The sequence below is a fragment of the Abramis brama genome, assembly GCF_963993115.1.
Source record: "Abramis brama genome assembly, chromosome: 20".
Taxonomy (NCBI): domain Eukaryota; kingdom Metazoa; phylum Chordata; class Actinopteri; order Cypriniformes; family Leuciscidae; genus Abramis; species Abramis brama.
The window spans coordinates 30,879,098-30,899,493 of NC_139982.1; the positions used below are offsets into that span (position 1 = coordinate 30,879,098).

The following is a 20,396-nucleotide window of genomic DNA, read 5'->3' on the forward strand; positions in this document are numbered from 1 at the left end:
TTCACCATGTAGAAAATAGTAAATGTGTGAAAAAGTGACTATTTGCGTGTCTAAGTGTCTATTTATAATGTAGGGGGCGGAGCTTCAGATTCAGATTATTTGATTGGACAGAAAATCTGATGAGTATCTGAAGTGCAGAGTGATGTCATCAAAATCATTGATTGGCGGAAGTGAGAGACTAAGATTTGAACGCTTATATGTTTCTTCTAAATGCAATTATTTAAAAAATATTTTTGAAACACACTACTGTTGCTTATAGATAACATTAAGGGCCCTATCTTGCACTCAGCGCAATTGACTTTGTACACTGACGCATGTATCATTCCTATTTTGCACCCGCGCACAGCGGACTTTTCCCTCCACAGACCCACGTCAGTAAATTAGGGAATGAATTTGCGTTCCCAGGGGCGGTTCAGCGAAAAGAGGAGGCGTGTTCCGGCGCAAACGTTCCCTGGTGCTATTTTCTAGTTTCAGAAAACAATTCCGCCACAGACCAGGAGAAACCTCGTCTAAAGTCAGCGGCGCGTTGCGCATGTTATACAGATGCTATTCTAAGGGCGCATGCATGGCCATAATCAGCTTGTGCACAACACACACACACTTTGATTCTCTCATCTACACAGAAGCAGCAGTTTTCATTTTTGCAAATCATAGGTTATTACAAGGAAAAATATTCCACATGAGGGAAATCATTGTTGTGTCCATGAAGATGTGAAAAAATAAGCATAAATCTAGCTTACACATTTACCCAAATTATCATACGCTGTTTAACCGAAGCTAATCTGGGTGTGTTTCTCCATCCCCAATGTCACTTCTCTGTGTTTTACGGCCCTGACGAGAACGTCGGTCTCCTCGGCTGTGAACCGCTCCTGGCAAATCCGCCGTTATAATAGCAATCCGCCATGGAACAAGCGCGCCTGCTCTTAAAGGGAGTGTGAGATGTCGCTCTGATTGGTTTATTTCACGTTACGCCCAAACCACACCTATGAGTAATGAAGCTACTTCAGACCAACAAATTTTAGATTTGCGTCGGGCGCAAGAGTCATTTATCCCGCCGGTATAATAGCAACAGCGCCTGAGATCCGTCCACAAAGTTACTTGCGTTTCGCACTTGATACTTGCGTTTCAGATCATTAAAATAGGGCCCTAAGAGTAACAGTAACACTTTTCATACTAAAAGCCAAATAACTTCAATTATGATTTCATAGGGCTTTAAAAAACCTGCCCAATCGCGTTCCCGAGGGAGGTAACATAGGTATCAAATCATAACATCTAGGTATCAATCCAAGTTCTCTAGATGAATCATCATACTGACTTTTCTCACGTTTCTCATATGAACACAACCGGAGACAACGGAAAACACACGGAGAGAATCAGCTTTAGTTTCTGCTCTGACAGACACAAGACCAGCCGAACGCTGTGAGTGTGTGTTAGAAATCAGGAATGGAGAACATTGTGCTTGGTATGTTTATCATCTTCAAATCAAACTTGGGTCTTCAGCCGATAAAGTTTAAATCCCGTCTGGCTCGAGCTCTTCCCATAATGTCACTCATTAGATCAGTAGACTGAGAGAAGACGGACTTTAGTGGCTGTTTGAACACATTCAACAACATGAGCGTTTACACTACGAAAGCAATCCGGCCGAATGTGTTTTCAACTCCCTCTGTATGTAGTGTCGAAAAACGTTTTAGACCGTTTACACCTGTATTTAGTGTCGTCCACTTGTGATCCGATCGACCGAAACACATCTTAATACCAGGAGTAAACAGCGCCGGAGTCAAACACATCCATCTAGCGCATGTGTACAAACAAAAGCACTGGAAAAGCAGCAGTGGAATGCAAAAACGCCTTCTGTGTGATGCAACTTCACGGACATGTTTTACACTATTAGCCTCTCTTTCTGGTTCATATAGGGAAGTGAAAAAGTCGTTGAAGAATGAGACTTCACTGTGAAGTTGAGAGACGAGCGGAGACGAGCGACGGACTGCTGGAGGGACAGAAGACGAACATGTGAAACGCATTCATACAGGACGGAAATGAAATCACGTGTGGAGATGCAGGAAGACACTGACAGCATCGCTGCGAGAACAAATGTGGGTCTATACAGAAAATAAACTGATTTCTGGGCTACTGCATCGAGTGTTTACTTTAATAACGGCCATATATTATAAAACGGTTATCAGATATTGGCCCGTTCACAAACTTTATAGTCGTTACATCTAATTTACCTGAGTAGGGACGTCACATTCACATGCTGAATGGTATTTAACTGCTTGAATGCATCAAGCCTGACAGACGCCCATGTTCAAGGAATAGTTCACTTGAATATTGCATGTTGCTTAATAAAAGCCAACATTGCATTAAATTGTTTTGCAGAAAAAACACATTTAGTGAGATTGTTAATGTTTTTAAAAGAAGTCTCTTCTGCTCACCAAGGCTGCATTTATTTGATTAAAAATATGAAAAAAACAGTAATATTGTTAAATATTATGAGAGTTTAAAATAACTGTTTTCTATGTGAATATATTTTAAAATGTAATTTATTCCTGTGATCAAAGCTGAATTTTCAGCATCATTACTCCAGTCTTCAGTGTCACTAATAAAATCACTCTAATATGATGATTTGCTGCTCAAGAAACATTTCTCATTATTATCAATGTTGAAAACATTGGATTCTTTTTATTTCAGGATTCTTTGATGAATAGAAAGTTCAAAAGAACAGCATTTATTTGAAATATAATCTTTTGTAACATTATAAATGTCTTTACTGTAACTTTTGATCAATTTAATTCATCCTTGATGAATAAAATTATTGATTTATTTTATTTCTTTCTCCCAAAAAATAAAATAAAAATTCTTACTGACCCCAAACCTGTGAACGGTAGTGTTTAAAAGTACAAAATGAACAGAATGAACTTTCTATTCATCACAGAATCCTGAAATAAAAATGTAAATAACTGTTTTCTACATTGATAATAATGAGAAATGTTTCTTGATCATCAAATCATCATATTAGAGTGATTTCTGAAGGATCATGTGACACTGAAGACTGGAGTAATGATGCTGAAAATTCAGCTTTGAACACAGGAATAAATTAGTTTACAATGTTGTTTTAAATTGTAATATTTCACAATATTACAGTTTTTTTGTATTTTTAATCAAATAAATGCAGCCTTGGTGACCATAAGATCTTACCGATCAATAACTTTTGACTGGTAGTGTGTGAAAGCTGTAACAGGCCTCATCTGTCATGTGTTCAAGCCCTTGAAACGCTAGATTACAGTAAAACAGCACTACCTGTTGTGCTCTGTCAGAAGGCATCGGTCGTGAGGTATCGATCATCTAAACCTGTAAAGCTGCACTGATGGACGCTTGGAGATGTCTAAGTGTCTTCACTGGTCAAACTGAAACGTAATGTCGTGTTGTAACCAGACGTGAACCGAGAAAGCAATAAATAATTCATGTTTTTCATGATCCATCTACAAATGTCAAGTTTTACCTCAGCAAATGGTGAAATACAAAGGCTGGAAACTGTTCAAGATATAAGAATTCCGAGATGCATTTTCATTCGCTCAGTGCTTGATGTTATCAAAAAAAAAAGAACTAAAAAAAAAAAGTGTTCATAACGTTAATCATGAAGCAAAGTCCCTAAAACGTTACAAAACGGTACTTTTCACTAGTTACGGTAGGTGGAAGTCACTTGGGTGGTTTTACTGCAAACTGAGTTGTAAGTGTCATAAAAAGTCAGTATAAAAAAGGATATTGCTGTATGAATAAGTTGGACTTTACGGTTTCTATTCACAGTTTCTGGCCTGAAGTGACCAGTAAGCGCTTATATTATAACATTTCCCCCCCCAAAAAAGTTCCTAAAACCACAGGATGCATTTTAGTTGGCATTGCAACAACCGCAGAAACCATTGTTTAACTCGACGATAATGAAGAGCCCTGACGTCCCTTTCCACGCAGAAATCCTGGAAATAGTGGTTGATGACGATGTGTTTTGAAGGCCTCAGTACATGTCTCTGTAGATCTCCTGCAGTAAGGGATGCAGTGACGTGTCCTCGGTCTTCTTGATCTCCTGCACTAACTGAGCGTGCTCCGTCACCAGCTGCCGAAGGTCCACCAGCTTCTGGAGGAGTTTGGGGAAGAGGAAGCCGTGATCGGGGTGGTTGCTCGTCAGATGCAGATGAAGCACGTTAACGATGGTCTCCTGCATCCGCTCGATGTGCGGGACGTTCACCAGGCCCGGTCGATCTGAAACACAACACAAATAAGTCTCAAATAAATCACTTTTCTTCAGCGATTGTTAAAAAAGCTTCCAGCAAGGGTGAAGAAGACCAATTTAAGAGGATTTGGAGTCCCTTTTTATTATTTATTGAACATGGGGATATTAACAATATAATAGAGGAGGAACAAAATGCTTGATTATACGGAAGAGGATTAGGGCCAAGCAATAATAAAAAAAATAAAACCATCTCGAGATTAAAGTCGTTATAATGCAAGATTAAACTCGTTAAATTTCGAGAAAAAAAGTCAAAATACAATCTTGAGAATAAACTCATTAAATATCGAGAATAAAGTCGTTGTGTTTCGAGAAAAAACTCGTTAAATTTCGAGAAAAAAGTCGAAATACAATCTTGAGAATAAACTCATTACATTTCGAGAATGAAGTCGTTGTGTTTCGAGAAAAAAACTTGGTAAATTTCGAGAAAACACTCGTTAAATTTCGAGAAAAAAAACTCAAAATACAATCTTGAGAATAAACTCATTAAATTTCGAGAATAAAGTCATTGTGTTTCAAGAAAAAAACACGTTAAATTTCAAGACAAAAGTCGAAATAATCGCGAGAATAAACTCATTACATTTCGAGAATAAAGTCGTTGTGTTTCGAGAAAAAAAGTTGAAATGAAATGTAGAGAATTTTTAATTTCACATTATAACGACTTTAATCTCGAGATGGTTTTATTTTTTTATTATTGCTTGGCCCTAATCCTCTTCCGTATGATTAGGTATTATATTCATTTGAAAATATATTTTAATTTGCACTAACCCTATTTTATTGCTTTTATCTGTGGCTATTATTGATTGTAGCTATTATTGATTGTAGTGTATTGTTAACTCTGACTTCCAAAGTACATACTGTGTTATCCGATGTTAGTTTGTGCTATTGCACTTTTCATGTAATATGAGCCCCGGTGTTTGTTTGTTTGTTTGTTTTTGTACATTATATGTGTTGTTACAGACATGTGATGTACATTGTTGTGTAAGTGTTCAAGAAAATGCAATAAAAACAGTATTACAAAAAAAATGTTTCCAGCAAATATAAATTTGTTTACATTTTATTCTCTCTTCAGCGATTCTGAATCATTTCTTGAAAACTTCAGCAAATATAATGTTTTTTAATTCGATTTTCTCCTTAGCGATTCTGAATCGATTCTTGAAAACTTTGGCCGATCTGAAACGCAAGACAAATTAGTCTCAAATAAATCCCTGGCAAGCAAAAGCTTGTCGATTGTTTTCAATAATTGTAATAGTTGATATTACACAATCACAATCTGATTCTGAGATTATTCTTGATCTGCGTATTTTTGCTTATTAATTAATGAGTTTACCAACTCGGAATATCACATTTATTTGTGCATTTTTGTAAAATTACTTTGTATATATTTAAAATAATGACAAAATTAATAATAAATAAAAATTATTGTTGTATGTTAAGAATTATTAAATAACTACAGTGAATATAGCCTAAAAACAGAAGCAAATATAACATTTTTAATTCGATTCTCCCTTCAGAGATTCTGAATCAAATCTTGAAAATTTCAGCAAATATACAAATTTTAATTTGATTCTCTCTTCAGCGATTCTGAATCGATTCTTTAAGATTTTTGTAAATATAACTTTAATTCGATTCTCTCTTTAGCGATTCCGAATCGATTCTTGAAAACTTCAGCAAATATATATTTTTTTTTTACTCGATTCTCTCTTCAATGATTCTGAATCGATTCTGAAAACAGAAGCAAATATAAACTTTTTAATTTTATTCTGTCTTCAGTGATTCTGAATCGATTCTTGAAAACTTCAACAAATATATAAACTTTTTAAATTCGATTCTCTCTTAAAGGAGCATTCCGTAAGTTCTGAAATTTCTAACCGTTACTGACACCAGTGGCCGTTAGAGGAACTGCAGCCAGTCTCATGCTCGTTCTCGGTGCGCACGCTCGTACGAGCACGACCACATCAACCAGGGTTGCCGCGGCAACCACTGACGGCTCATCGAGATTCACCACTCACCAGCATAATGTTTGAGGTAGGAAAAGTTACAGTACTGTAAGGTTATTGTTTGACAGACCATATTTTAGTAAAATGTTGCAGTGCTGCTTTATATTATCAACTAAAGTCTACTTCTAAAAGTATTTTAACACAACACTGTAACACACACTCCCAGCACTCACAGACCCCTTATTTTGACTATTGTAGAGTAACGCTAAATTATATAACTGAGTTGAAGACGTTATGCTTATTTTTAGATACAGTACAATTACTATTATAGTTGTACTACTATACTGTTTTGTAGAATAGCAATAACATTATGGTATTAAAGGTAAAGGAACTCTAACCTTGATGTATGAGCTTGTCATGCTTTATTTTCATTCAGAATACCACATGAAATTTTGCACTAAAAACACTTGTCATAGTAAATAATTAGTTTTTTTTTTTTTTTTACACTTCCGAGGAGTGTCGGTGGGTGTCTGAGTTGTGCTGGGGGCTGGTCGCTTCTTTCCATCCGCAGAGTCCATTTGAAAACACCGATTGCCGCTGCTTACTATAATGGCTGCCGTGCCGTACGGTTGTAAGCCCAAGTAGACGAGAACGCGCATGACGTCACATTTTGTGAATTTTCGCGCCGATTCGGGCCCGACTCCTCCACACACGATTGAGCCTACAGGCTGATAGAGGCAACCGTGGTGGACAGTCGAGGTGTCATTCTTTTTATTACATCATGGTTGGCTCAAACATGTACAAATGAAAACTCTATCTTAAAGATTTTTTTAAGTAAAAACCTACGCAATGCTCCTTTAAGCGATTTTGAATCGATTTTGAATCGATTCTTGAATCGATTATTTCTCCCACCTCTATAGTTTATTAGAATTAAAGATTTTCTACATGAAAGGAATTATAAATGCATAAAATCCAGCTTGTGTTGCTACAAATGTTTTTGCTCACATACACATAATATATTAAGTATTATAGCAAAAAAAGTAATTTTAATGGTAATTTAAAAAACAATGAAAAAAATTAAATTATTGAAATAAAAATCTATTTAAATATATAATAAAAATCTAATTTAATATATCAACATTTTATTTCAATAAAATATGAAAAGACTCAATATACCTCCACAGCAGATGATGGCAGCAACGAACAGCGCGAGGTCACTATCGTCCAGTTCGAGGGAGTTGAACTTCATGGCAAACTGAAACTTGGGCTCCATCATCTCGCTGAACGGTCGCCGTAAGCTCTTCAGAAACTCTCTGGTGATGAACCCGCTCCCGTACGCCACGAGCAGACCGTCTTTATTCATGCATGACGCCAACATGGCAAACAGCGCCTCATGGACGCCGTACTTTAATAACGTCACCTATCGGAGAACAGACTGCGTTAGATTTAATGTGCTTATACAATGTTCATATATAAAGATCTGGGTGACAAACAGGGTTTGAAATTAACACCCGCCAACCCGCCAAATGCTCAAATCATGAGCCAATCTGGTGTGTTACTTATTATGTGTACTCACTTTGCTGGGGAAGTTCGTGTGTAAGCCAAGTCTGCGCAGATTTAGCGCAAATACTCAACTTGTGAGTCTTCATGATATATTAAATACAGCGTATAGCGCAGAATCTGCTCATATCTGGCTTACTTGAACACACACGTCACTACGCAAAACAAATAACGGCGCGCTTGTTCATTTGCATTGCAGCAATAGCGAAGATTAAAAAGCATTTGGTTAACAGAACATTAACATTAACATATTTTCCAACATCCTACATGTTTCTGATGTTCTTTGTACTGGATTTGACTAAAACACATTTTTGGTGAAAAGGATGAAAGAGGAAGCGAGGAGATGCTGGATGACAGGATTTTGTTTGAATAAGAAATGAATGTATAAAATCCAAATATATATGTATATATATATATAAACTGTGACGTAGTTAATCTGGTTTCTTTCTCTTTTTTTGGCTAGTAGAAGTTCTGAATGGCCAGTAACTTAAAAATTCAGCACCAAATTGGCCGGTGAGTGAAAAAGTAAATTTCAAACCCTGAATGTTCATATATAAAGATCTGGGTGACAAGCTTAAAGAGTTTACATGGTGCGATGATGCACTAACCTGGTCATTTAGGTCCAGGTCTGAGAAGCCTGGGACGGATTTGGCGAACTCCGTCAGCTCAGTGACCGTCTCCACCGAGGTGCACTGGCAGCAGTGAAATATCCGAACCTCGGCGTCCTTGTTCAGCAGCCCTCCGGAAGAGCCCACCATCTTCGCCACGAACGTCTGTTCGGCCAACTGCAGCGTCTCCATGTCGTGGATCACGAAAGGCTATACAAAACAATGAGTATGAAGCATAAAGATCAAATGAAGAATAAACTGTAGAGTGCATTTTTCAGATACAGCGCTTTTCACAATACAGTTCTACGCCAGGTGACCATTTCTAGAGTAAAGGTGGCAGATGGGCACTGAAAAATGAAATTCAATAAAATAAACAATGAAATTAAATATAAAAATATAGATATAGTTATGTCCCGCCCCAACATTGAGTTTCAATACTTTGAAAGATTGAAATTCAATAAAATCAATAATATAGAGTAAAAATTAGTACTGCCAAACTGATTAATCGTGACCAACATAAAAAGTTTGTAAATATAGATGTGTGTATAAATACATAAATATATACAGTATATGCATACACATTCACACACATTCATATAGATATATCTATTGTATATACACTCACCTAAAGGATTATTAGGAACACCATACTAATACTGTGTTTGACCCCCTTTCGCCTTCAGAACTGCCTTAATTCTACGTGGCATTGATTCAACAAGGTGCTGAAAGCATTCTTTAGAAATGTTGGCCCATATTGATAGGATAGCATCTTGCAGTTGATGGAGATTTGTGGGATGCACATCCAGGGCACGAAGCTCCCGTTCCACCACATCCCAAAGATGCTCTATTGGGTTGAGATCTGGTGACTGTGGGGGCCATTTTAGTACAGTGAACTCATTGTCATGTTCAAGAAACCAATTTGAAATGATTCGAGCTTTGTGACATGGTGCATTATCCTGCTGGAAGTAGCCATCAGAGGATGGGTACATGGTGGTCATAAAGGGATGGACATGGTCAGAAACAATGCTTAGGTAGGCCGTGGCATTTAAACGATGCCCAATTGGCACTAAGGGGCCTAAAGTGTGCCAAGAAAACATCCCCCACACCATTACACCACCACCACCAGCCTGCACAGTGGTAACAAGGCATGATGGATCCATGTTCTCATTCTGTTTACGCCAAATTCTGACTCTACCATCTGAATGTCTCAACAGAAATCGAGACTCATCAGACCAGGCAACATTTTTCCAGTCTTCAACTGTCCAATTTTGGTGAGCTCGTGCAAATTGTAGCCTCTTTTTCCTATTTGTAGTGGAGATGAGTGGTACCCGGTGGTGTCTTCTGCTGTTGTAGCCCATCCGCCTCAAGGTTGTGCGTGTTGTGGCTTCACAAATGCTTTGCTGCATACCTCGGTTGTAACGAGTGGTTATTTCAGTCAAAGTTGCTCTTCTATCAGCTTGAATCAGTCGGCCCATTCTCCTCTGACCTCTAGCATCAACAAGGCATTTTCGCCCACAGGACTGCCGCATACTGGATGTTTTTCCCTTTTCACACCATTCTTTGTAAACCCTAGAAATTGTGCGTGAAAATCCCAGTAACTGAGCAGATTGTGAAATACTCAGACTGGCACCAACAAGCATGCCACGCTCAAAATTGCTTAAATCACCTTTCTTTCCCATTCTGACATTCAGTTTGGAGTTCAGGAGATTGTCTTGACCAGGACCACACCCCTAAATGCATTGAAGCAACTGCCATGTGATTGGTTGATTAGATAATTGCATTAATGAGAAATTGAACAGGTGTTTCTAATAATCCTTTAGGTGAGTGTATATTTACAAACTTTTTGCTTAAATGCGATAAATCGCGATTAATCGATTTGACAGCACTAATAAAAAGTTATATTATATGCATATATACTATATATATATATATATATATATATATATAGAGAGAGAGAGAGAGAGAGAGACACACACACACACACATACTGTATATGTATATATATATATAGCCTATATGTTTAGATCCAATTAATCACTTTTCATCAATTTTACAGCACTGATAAAAATTAAATAAAATAATTTATATGTATATATATATATATATATATATACAGTATATATATATATATATATATATACAGTATATATATATATATATATCCAACTTCACTTCAGTAGTTAAAAAAAACACAAATATACAAACAAATAAAAATAAGTAATAAAATAACATAAAAATTATAAAAACGATAAAATAAAAACAATAACATTATGATTGATATTATTATTATTATTATGTGTATATGTAACAGACTCAGCTTCCTGTTTCAATACTTTCTGTCAAGCCAGTTAATTGTATCACTATGTAATTGTGTCTCACGAGGACAATACAATCTCAGATGTACAGTATCCTCTTTACACAACCTGATTAAGTTCAGATGATGGCATTTGTAGCCTAAAACTCAAGCCGCTCCCCGCCTCCACAAGAGAGGTCGACATGACACCCCGAGAGGCTCGTGAGAGAACAAGCGTACTGTGAGAGATGAAAGACTCGTCTTAATTCAGCTGCTCTCACTCCCGACAGCTGGCCCGTGTCCTGCAGAGCTCAGAACCAACAATCAAGCTAGTGTTACAGATGCACGTCTGAGGTGGACCCATCCTTACACTGACATACATCTACATCCACACCCAGGCAGGATTCTGTGCAACAAGGTCCACTATAAACCCCTTCCCCATGACCTCGTGTCACACACAGCCTCATCAATAAGAGATCGGTTTTATTGATGGGCTTTGTGCTTTAGAAGAAGGTAGAGAGACAGGAAACTGTGTAAACATGCATTGACCATGCGCAACAGCTCAAACCTGAAAAATCATTTGTAAATCATTTGATCTTGGCATGACATGCTGCCTTAAAATAGTTTTAAAAGGTTATACAGACAGACAAACAACATCTAACATAGACTGAGCGCTAAGGTGTTCTAAGTGGTTGCTAGGGTGTTGCTAAGGTTATCTGAATGGTTGCTAGGTCATTGTTATGTGGTTTCAAAGGTGTGCTGGGTTGTTATTAGGCCATTGCTAAGGCGTTCTGTGTGGTTACTAGGGCATTGCTAAGGTGGTCTGGGTTGTTGCTAGGCCGTTGTTAAGGTGTTCTGTGTGGTTACTAGGGCATTGCTAAGGTGGTGTAGGTTTGTTGCTAGGCCATTTCTATGTGGTTGCAAAGATGTTCTGAATGGTTGCTCTCTCATTGCTATGTTGTTGTAAAGGTGTTCAGGGTTGTTCCTAGGGCATTGCTAAGGTGTTCTGTGTTGTTGCTAGGCCACTGTTGAGGTGTTCTGGGTGGTTGTTAGGCCATTGCTAAGGTGTTTTGAGGGGTTGCTAAGGTGGTCTGAGTGGCTACTAGGACATTGCTATGCTGCTGCTAGGGCACTGCTTAAGTGTTCTGGATGGTTGCAAGGGGGTACCTAGGGTGTTCTGGGTTGTTAGGGCGTTGGTAAGGTGTTCCGAATGGTTGCTAGGCCGTTGCTAAGGTGGTCTGAGTGGCTGGTATGCCATTGCTATGCTGTTGCTAGGGCATTGCTAAAGTGTTCTGGATGGTTGCTAGGGTGTTCTGGGTTGTTAGGGTGTTGCTAAGTTGTTCCGAATGGTTGCTAGGGTATGGCTAAGGTGTTCTGAGTGGCTGGTATGACATTACTATGCTGTTGCTAGAGCGTTGCTAAAGTGTTCTGGATGGTTGCTAGGGTGTTCTGGGTTGTTAGGGTGCCTTTTTTTGTGCCATTGCCCTTCAAATGATCTGTGCACGTCCCTGTTGCTTGGATGACTTACACATGGCAGAATTCTCTTACCGGCGTGCTCGTCTTGCCCGTCAAGATAGTCCGTGCTTTGCATTTGTTCATGTTGAAGTTCTTCATGTAGGCCTCGTAGATCTGCTTAGCCAGGGTTTTTTGATCGGCCAGCTGCGGGTCCTCGACCTCTCGTTCTCCTGTTAGGATCTCCGCCTTCAACCTCAGCTTCTCCGACTGTGGCATTCGCCCAAAGCGGATCGCTGTTCGAGGGATTATAAGGTAACTTATAGATAACACCCAAACCAACATCCCATGTAAGAACTGATGCTCCCCCTGTAGGAAGCTCACTGTATTTTGGAACAAAGCCGATTTCTGACATGTTTCTGCATATCAGCAGTAATATGTGGATATAATCTGACGTGATCATTTGTGTTTAGTTCTTAAAATCCTTCCAAGAGCGCAAATCACATAGAAATACTCTTTTCCTGACTGCTAGATCTACAGCTGTGTGACATACTTGGCACAACGTTCAGCAAGCTTTTGTTCAATATCCCTAATAATTCTAAACTTGTCAAGCCAATTAATTGTGTCACTATGCAATTGTGTTTCACAAGGACAATACAATATCAGATGTACAGCATCTTCTTTTCACAACCTGATTAAGTTCAGATGGCATTTGTTCCAAACGGCTGTAAACCTTCACTCTGCGGATTCTCTTGCAAAACAACCACATGCGCCGCTGATCACGGATGATTAATATTTGCTGAAATCCAAGGCCACTGTGTACAAATTTTGTCAGATCAGGATGTCTGGTGCCTTAGAAACTCGCCCAGAGGAATTGAGTAACACGAGTTTCAATCTGGCCCGAGTTCAAATGGAGTTTGATGGTGTAATTAGACAGGCAAGAGCAGCGGTGGGCATCGTCAGTGTTTCAGAAACTAGCGTGTTTTGGATAGTTGTGAGGTGGTTTCTAACTGTCTCTACTGTCAGTGGTATATATTGCATTCAAATGCGGACATCTTTAGTACCTGAAATGCAATCCTCTCACAGAAGGTACAATCCCCAACAGCTAATGAGCTTAAAGTCCCGGCCTGTAAAGCTCCAGTGCTTGAAACACTATGTTCCAAAAACATTCACCAAACATTTGCATGCTATGAACTATATGCATTGCTACGGCAATGTTTAACTGCAATTAAGATCACAAAATAGCCGTTTTCTATGTGAATTTGTTAAACTGTAATTTATTTTCTGTGATCAAAGCTGAATTTTCAGCATCATTACTCCATAATATGATGATTTGCTGCTCAAGATTCGTTAAAAGACTCTATTTAAAACAAAAAGATTGTGATTCTCAATTGATCCAGAATCGTGCAGCTCTATTGTCAATGTTGAAAACAGTCGTGCTGCTTCATATCTTTATGGAAACCGTGATACATTTTTATAAGGATTTCTTAATGAATAGAAAGTTGTAAAGAACAGCATTTATTTGAAACAGAAATCTTCTGTAACATTATAAATGTCTTCACTGCCACTTTTAATCAATTTAATGCATTCACGTTGTTTTTTTAGTCATTTTTGAACAACAACCCCTGCAGTCCCACATGTAAAAAGAAGGAAATCTATCACTTTAAAGTCAATAATTTGATCTTAAAACTCATCTTTGAAATGACATATTTAAAAGTTTTTTCCTTGAAAAAAAATGTCTTCATGCCTTAAAATATCTTGAATTTAACTCGACACCCTTGCCTCATTTAGTATGCGCGGTTCTATGAATATGCAAATGAGCCCCGCCTCCACTCACTCACTCAGCTCAGAGATCCACTGGTTGACGATCACACGTTGATCTGATTGGTTACAAGGTAGTTTGTGACGTCAGAAACACCAGCGATTTCAAAGCGTGTTTTTGAGACTGTCTTTGGTTCACTGCAGTTTTAAGGAGAAAATACTCAGCAATGGTGTCGACTTATGAATTTACAAATGCTTTGTCTGAAAGCATATTAAAAACACCACATAGACACATAAACAACATTAAAAGCTTGATTTTCACCACAGGGGGACTTTAACAAGCACTTTATGCTACTTTATGCTGGTTAGGTCTAATACTCCAGGGTTTGGAGATAACAGGATGAAAGCAGTGGCGAGGAATGCTGCTGGTTTTAACTTTCACTGGGATGAGCAGATCTGAAGCAGATGCCTATTCTAAAGTAAGCGTGCAATGTCACATATGTTTATATCAGCTTACGACGTGAAAGATAAACCACTTTAATAAGGAAAAGAATGGGACAACCAATATCCGTTTCTTTAGTCTCTATTCCAACACATTTCATAGTTAGTATTTCTATCAAAAGGACTAAAAAACATAAAAGCAGCTAATATTAGCAGCTAACCCACATCGCTGTGAGGAATAGGGCTCGGGTGATCACGCCTCGCTGTGTGTTTTCAAGTGTACACGGTTCGGGTTACGGACTTCGACCATAGCACGATTTCAGCACATGCCTTTGCTGGTCATAAAGTCCATGCAAGATGAGTGGTTCAGCACAGCGGGCCTCATGAAAGATAACCTTTGACTCTAGACTGAAAACAATGCAATGCAACAATGCAAGCCAATGCACTGATATCTCAAGGACAAAGACCTGCTCATTTAGTCAAAGATTATCCAGAACGTTAACCTTGAGGAAGATCACTGGCCAGTGTTGTACTGGTTTCCATGAGATACAATTACCATAAAATTAGGACTGTGTGTTTGAGATGCAAGTTTACAATCATACATACCATTGTGGGACATGCCCACGGACAGGCACTTCTGAAAGCGACAGTATTGGCACTTGTTTCGGTTCCTCTTTTGGATCTTACAGCGGCGTTCACACTTATCATACTCCAGTTTGAGGCGAATGGTCCGACGGAAGAAACCCTACAAAGTAGAAGAAACAAAAATCCAGTTTGATTCTAAGGCTACGTTTACACGGAAACGATCTGAAGAGAAAACGTAAAAGTGATCACATTTTATTCTGCGTTTAGACGAGCGTTATGGGGTGGAAATCTGCGTGCATACTGTGATGCAAAAGTGTGTGAAATTCAATGTAGTATGCACTCCAGGCGGCTAGGTGGCACTGATCGGTGCCTTCACTGTCTAGCAGACTTTTGCGTTTTTACCGTTTAGACCTAGACGGAAACGCGATGGTGGAGCGTTTTTAAGATTTCCACTCTGGAGGGTGGGTTCACTTTTTTGCGTTTTTAAGCCCCAAAAACGCCGTCGCCGTCTAAACGAAAGGCACATCTGATAAAATATTTTTACGTTTTCACCCGTGAGCGTTCTTGTGTAAACAGGGCCTAAGAAAAACACCAAATTACACATATTTTTAAAGGTCAGGTCATTGCTTGTTTTAAGTGTCTGTCCTGTCCTGTACACTTTAAAGACCACTCGTTCCATTTGAAGTTCATATCACTCTATTAAAACGGGACAGAAAATTATGTTCACAATCTAAACCAGGCGCTTCTCCAAATAGGCTGGCAGGACATTCGAAGGTTGTGTTTGTCCTCATTTGTCCTTGGATCCGTCGGGGTTTCCTCTCTTGGAAACACAGCTTCTGCCTTCCAGGCATAGTGACAGAGATTCAAAATAGGAATGAGGTTGATAATCCTATGAGGATCACATCCTTCGTTGATGATTAAAAACAAATATATCGGCACAGTGTATGATTTCAATCCGTGTTATTTGCTATAGTGGAACTATTTTTTCAGATACCTCACAACCGCGTATAAACTTCCGCTCGATATTTGAGTCTGTAGCGCAGTAACATCAACGAGCAATGAGTCCTCCAACAGAAATCAATGGGATTTTACAAAATGCCAAATAAAACATGACAGAAACTGTATTTCGCTACGCTACTTGTTTTTAATCATCAACGAACACCACTAACCACTCGGTGAGTTGCACAGTTTTGAAATCGAACGTTAAGGGTTGTTTTAAGGACATGTTCGTGCATGCCCGTAGCCACTCTGAAGCGATCAAAGGCGATTATAAACGAGTCAAAAAGTCGAGACGGGACCCATCGTCAACATTTCTGTGTCCACCACTCTAGTTCATCCAAAACAAACCAGAAAAGAGACTCAAAGTGCTAAATACCGGAATTATCCTTAACAAACCCCATTTTGTGTTGCTTATAACGTTCATCTGGGGAAACAACGTGCATCATTTCTCCATATTTGTAACGTAAATCACTTATAAACCCTCTGCAACACAGGAGAATACATCAATATATTTCGAAATATGCGAATTGTCGTTGAAATTTTTTTCCGGATTACTCGATTAATCGTCAAAATAATCAAGCGATTATAAAATGAATCAGCCCTTTTTGAACACATTTGACGATTAACCTCTGCTGCAACGGCCAGCATCGCCATATAACCATTTGAAACCTTGATATCAAAGCTTTATTCTCCTCAGTATCCCTGGAAATAACAAACAGGCCAGATCCGAATGTCGTAAATGCATCCAAAGCATGAAATCAAGCGGCTTGCACAATCTGACGACCAGCGGTTTGCCAGCGAGAGCAGAGACTCAAAGTGCAGGCTGGCAAGAAGGGAAGGGTTTGTAAAAACTAATGGATGTTGCTTCACACATATTGAGCCATTTTTGTCCCTGGAAACACTGTTTCGAAAGGGAGATTATATGGAGAGGAAGAGGAGGAGAGGTTGAGTCGAGGACAGAAACTCGGGAGGTGTTGGTCCCGCTGGAAGACGACGTGCTCCGGACCGCATGTTCCTCAGCCGGCCAAATCACGGGCATCTAACGTGACCGAGCAGATGGAGACGCAGGGGAGTTATGAAATCAATAGTTATGGCTCTAAAATCTGATTCAACAAGCTAACGTTTGCTGTAAAGCACATCAAATAAATTCTATATTAATATTAACATGCACCAGTGCTACAATTTCCTGTCATAATCATTTGTTAACAAACAAGTATTCATTACTTCAGTCAGCTCATTGTTTCTGCCTTAAATTTGTACATTTTTTTAAATTAATACATTTTTAGCTAACTGTGATTTGTATATGTACATTTCTGAAATACATAACTATGACAGTTTCCTCTGATAGCAGATCACTCTGAATTGTAATGTGGACTCGTGCATTTTCTGTAAAGCTGCTTTGAAACGATGTGTATTGTGAAAGCGCTATACAAATAAATGTGAATTGAATTGAATATTAGGGGTGGTAATGAGTGCACTTATATCTAAAGGCCATTCACACTAAGGACAATAACTATATCGGTAACGATAAAGATATAGTTCTAAAAATTGTTCTAAATATAAAAGAATAGCAGAGTCCGCACCACAACTATAACGATATTGTTGAAATCATGCTTTTTTCCAGCTGATAAACGATAAAAACACTGACAGCCAATCAGAATCCACCTGACTTTAAAGAGTTTGAGCATTTAAAGTGGCAGACGACAAAACTGCAGCGCGCTTATAATAATGATATGGACACTAATATAGTTATCGATATAGTAATCGTTCCTGGTGTGAACCTGAACGGGCCTTAAGAGTGCTTCATTATGAATATCTGAAAAGTTCTAGACAAGCGCATTTGAGGTATTATTCTCTTTTTCTAAGCATTATTGCTGATTACATCATAGATCTGAATTCGCACTAATGCCGTTTTGACATTTCAGACTTTCAAGTTTTCGGAATCATTGATGCATCGGAGAATCATTTTATCTCCCACCTTTAATTAATATGCAATGTAAATATGTGAGCCTCGACGACAAAACCAGTAACAAGGGTCAATTTTTTGAAATTGAGATTTATACACCATATGGAAGCTGGATAAATAAGCTTCCCATTGATGTATGGTTTGTTATGATAGGACAATATTTGGTCGAGATACAACTATTGAAAATCTGGAATCTGAGGGTGCAAAAAAATCGAAACATTGAGAAAATCTCCTTTAAAGTTGTGCATTTATGTTCGTGATTGTGCTGCATTCACTCACAAAAATAAATGTTTTATATATTTACGGTAGGAAATTTACTAAATATCTTCATGGAACATGATCTTTACTTAATATCCTAATGATTTTTGGCATAAAAGAAAAATTTATAATTTTGACCCATACAATGTATTGTTGGCTATTGCCATAAATATACCCGTGTGACATGTGACTGGTTTTGTGATCCAGGGTCACATATAGATATAATTTTATGGTACTCTGGTCTAGAGTGTGAGTCTTTACCTGGCGTACTGTTCTTACTCCACAGTATTAGAAATGAGTATAAATAAGTATATAAGCCTGTATAAACGATACACACTGCATCATGACATCACACAGGCTTTATTTAACCCCTACAAAAGCATGCTGACCTCTGCAGCTGTGTCCCTGTGGCCTGGCTCGAGCGGTCACATAACTTACACCGGACGGGGCGAGGACGCACCTGTTGCCCGTGTTTGAACATCAGGGTCAAGGCCAGAGCTGACAGGCCTACTGTAAGTCGGGTGACAAATGAATAAATAGCTTCCAGCGTTTCTTTGCGATCAGAGAGCATTGTGGGAGGAGAAGCAAGTTATGAAGTGAGGTGTCAAAATATACAGAACCATAAAGATGAGCATTATATGGAAATGTCATGAGAGATGCAGTGCAAGCATTAGTTATCGGTTTGATCAATGTTTTTAATAATAATAATATTGATTTAATAATAATAATTAATGAATAAATACATATTATTATTATTATTATTAATAGTGCTCAACCGATACGTTTTTTTTTTTAAAGCCGATGCCGATATCTTAGAGAGCAGGGTGGCCGATATAAAGCCAATATATTTATAATTAACATTTATGTATATATAAACATTTAAACATAAACATTTAATATATATAAAAAGAAAAACTAATCGGCCAATATAAAAAAAATGTCCAATATCAGCCGATATATCGGCATTGGCGATATATCGGTCGGCCACTAATTATTAATGCATTATAGTATATTTACCCATTACATGATAAGTTTTGATTGATGTAGTTTAATGATTATTGAAAATAAAAAAGACTAAACAAAAAAACATACATTCTGCATAGTAGTAGTTATCAGGTTAATATTATGATAATATATGAAAACATCCTACTTTGACATCATTGATAAATAATTATAATAATAAAAAAAAACTATATATATATATATATATATATATATAATAATAAATAAAAAAACTATATATATATATATATATATATATATATATAATAATAATAAATAAAAAAACGATATATATATATATATATATATATATATATATATATATATATATATATATATATATCACATATCATTTGCAACAAACAACTGGCTCCAGTATTAGTTATAAAATAAAAATAACAACCGATTTTAAAATACTTTGAAATGCTTTAAAAAATAGAAGGGTCTTTCTGGCCTTCATACAGCTCTTAGACATTAAAACACATGTAAACACATCTGTGGTGAGAACATTTTTGTTGTTTTTCTGACAGCAATATTATGACTAATGTGTCCTTTAGACACAGATCTGAGGGCAAAACATCCTCGATGACCTTTAGTGAGGCCGGTTTTCTGCTCAGAGCCAATCAGGAGAGTGCGTCCTGGGGCTCGAACAGGCCGTCAGTGCATGTGAGAGTGGTTATGCAGAAAAAGGAACGAGGAAGCGCAGAGGATTGAGCAAAACAAAACAACAAAACACACTCTCAGCTAAGCTTACGCTACTCCTACATCATACGTCATGCGTCGGGTCAGAGGTCACTCTTGCGCCGGTACGTGTACGGCCGCTACCGGAAACCAGTGATTATAGTTTATAAAGTTATAAATATGGATATTTTTCTTACAAAAACACTTACAAGAAGGCCTTTATTAACCCCTGGAGTAAATTATGGGTTCATTTTCATTTTTGGGTGAACACCGGTCTCACCTTGCAGCCTTCACATGCGTGAACTCCATAGTGGTATCCTGACGCGCGGTCCGAGCACACGCGGCACTCCAGGTTCAGAGAGGTGGAGGTGAACTCTTCTGGTCCCGCCGGGCCACCGTACACACATGATGACGGGCTGGACGCAGGAGTCAGGGCATCTACACGAGTGAGCAAACAAATGTGCACACTTAAAAGTGATCTAAATCACGACTAGAAAGTCACTCATTCAACAAAACAAGACAAGACAATACAAAAAACAAAATATGCACACTTAAAAATTATCTATAA

General features: G+C 38.1%; 1 protein-coding gene across 2 annotated transcripts in view; it reads right to left on the reverse strand.

Annotated features, from left to right (window-relative positions):
- Positions 1–3,156: 3,156 nt before the first annotated feature.
- pparab (peroxisome proliferator-activated receptor alpha b) overlaps positions 3,157–20,396 on the reverse strand; it is a 34,434-nt gene continuing 17,194 nt past the window's right edge. The window contains exons 3-8 of one of the 2 annotated variants that reach the window (XM_084094199.1): positions 20,109–20,266; positions 14,944–15,082; positions 12,232–12,431; positions 8,391–8,600; positions 7,399–7,642; positions 3,157–4,254 (exon numbers count right to left, since the gene is read on the reverse strand). In XM_084094199.1, coding sequence (XP_083950325.1) covers positions 4,010–4,254; positions 7,399–7,642; positions 8,391–8,600; positions 12,232–12,431; positions 14,944–15,082; positions 20,109–20,266 — 1,196 coding nt within the window. In that variant the 3' untranslated portion in view covers positions 3,157–4,009. The remainder of the gene's footprint in view (positions 4,255–7,398; positions 7,643–8,390; positions 8,601–12,231; positions 12,432–14,943; positions 15,083–20,108; positions 20,267–20,396) is intronic. The other variant, XM_084094198.1, reaches the window with a different exon arrangement.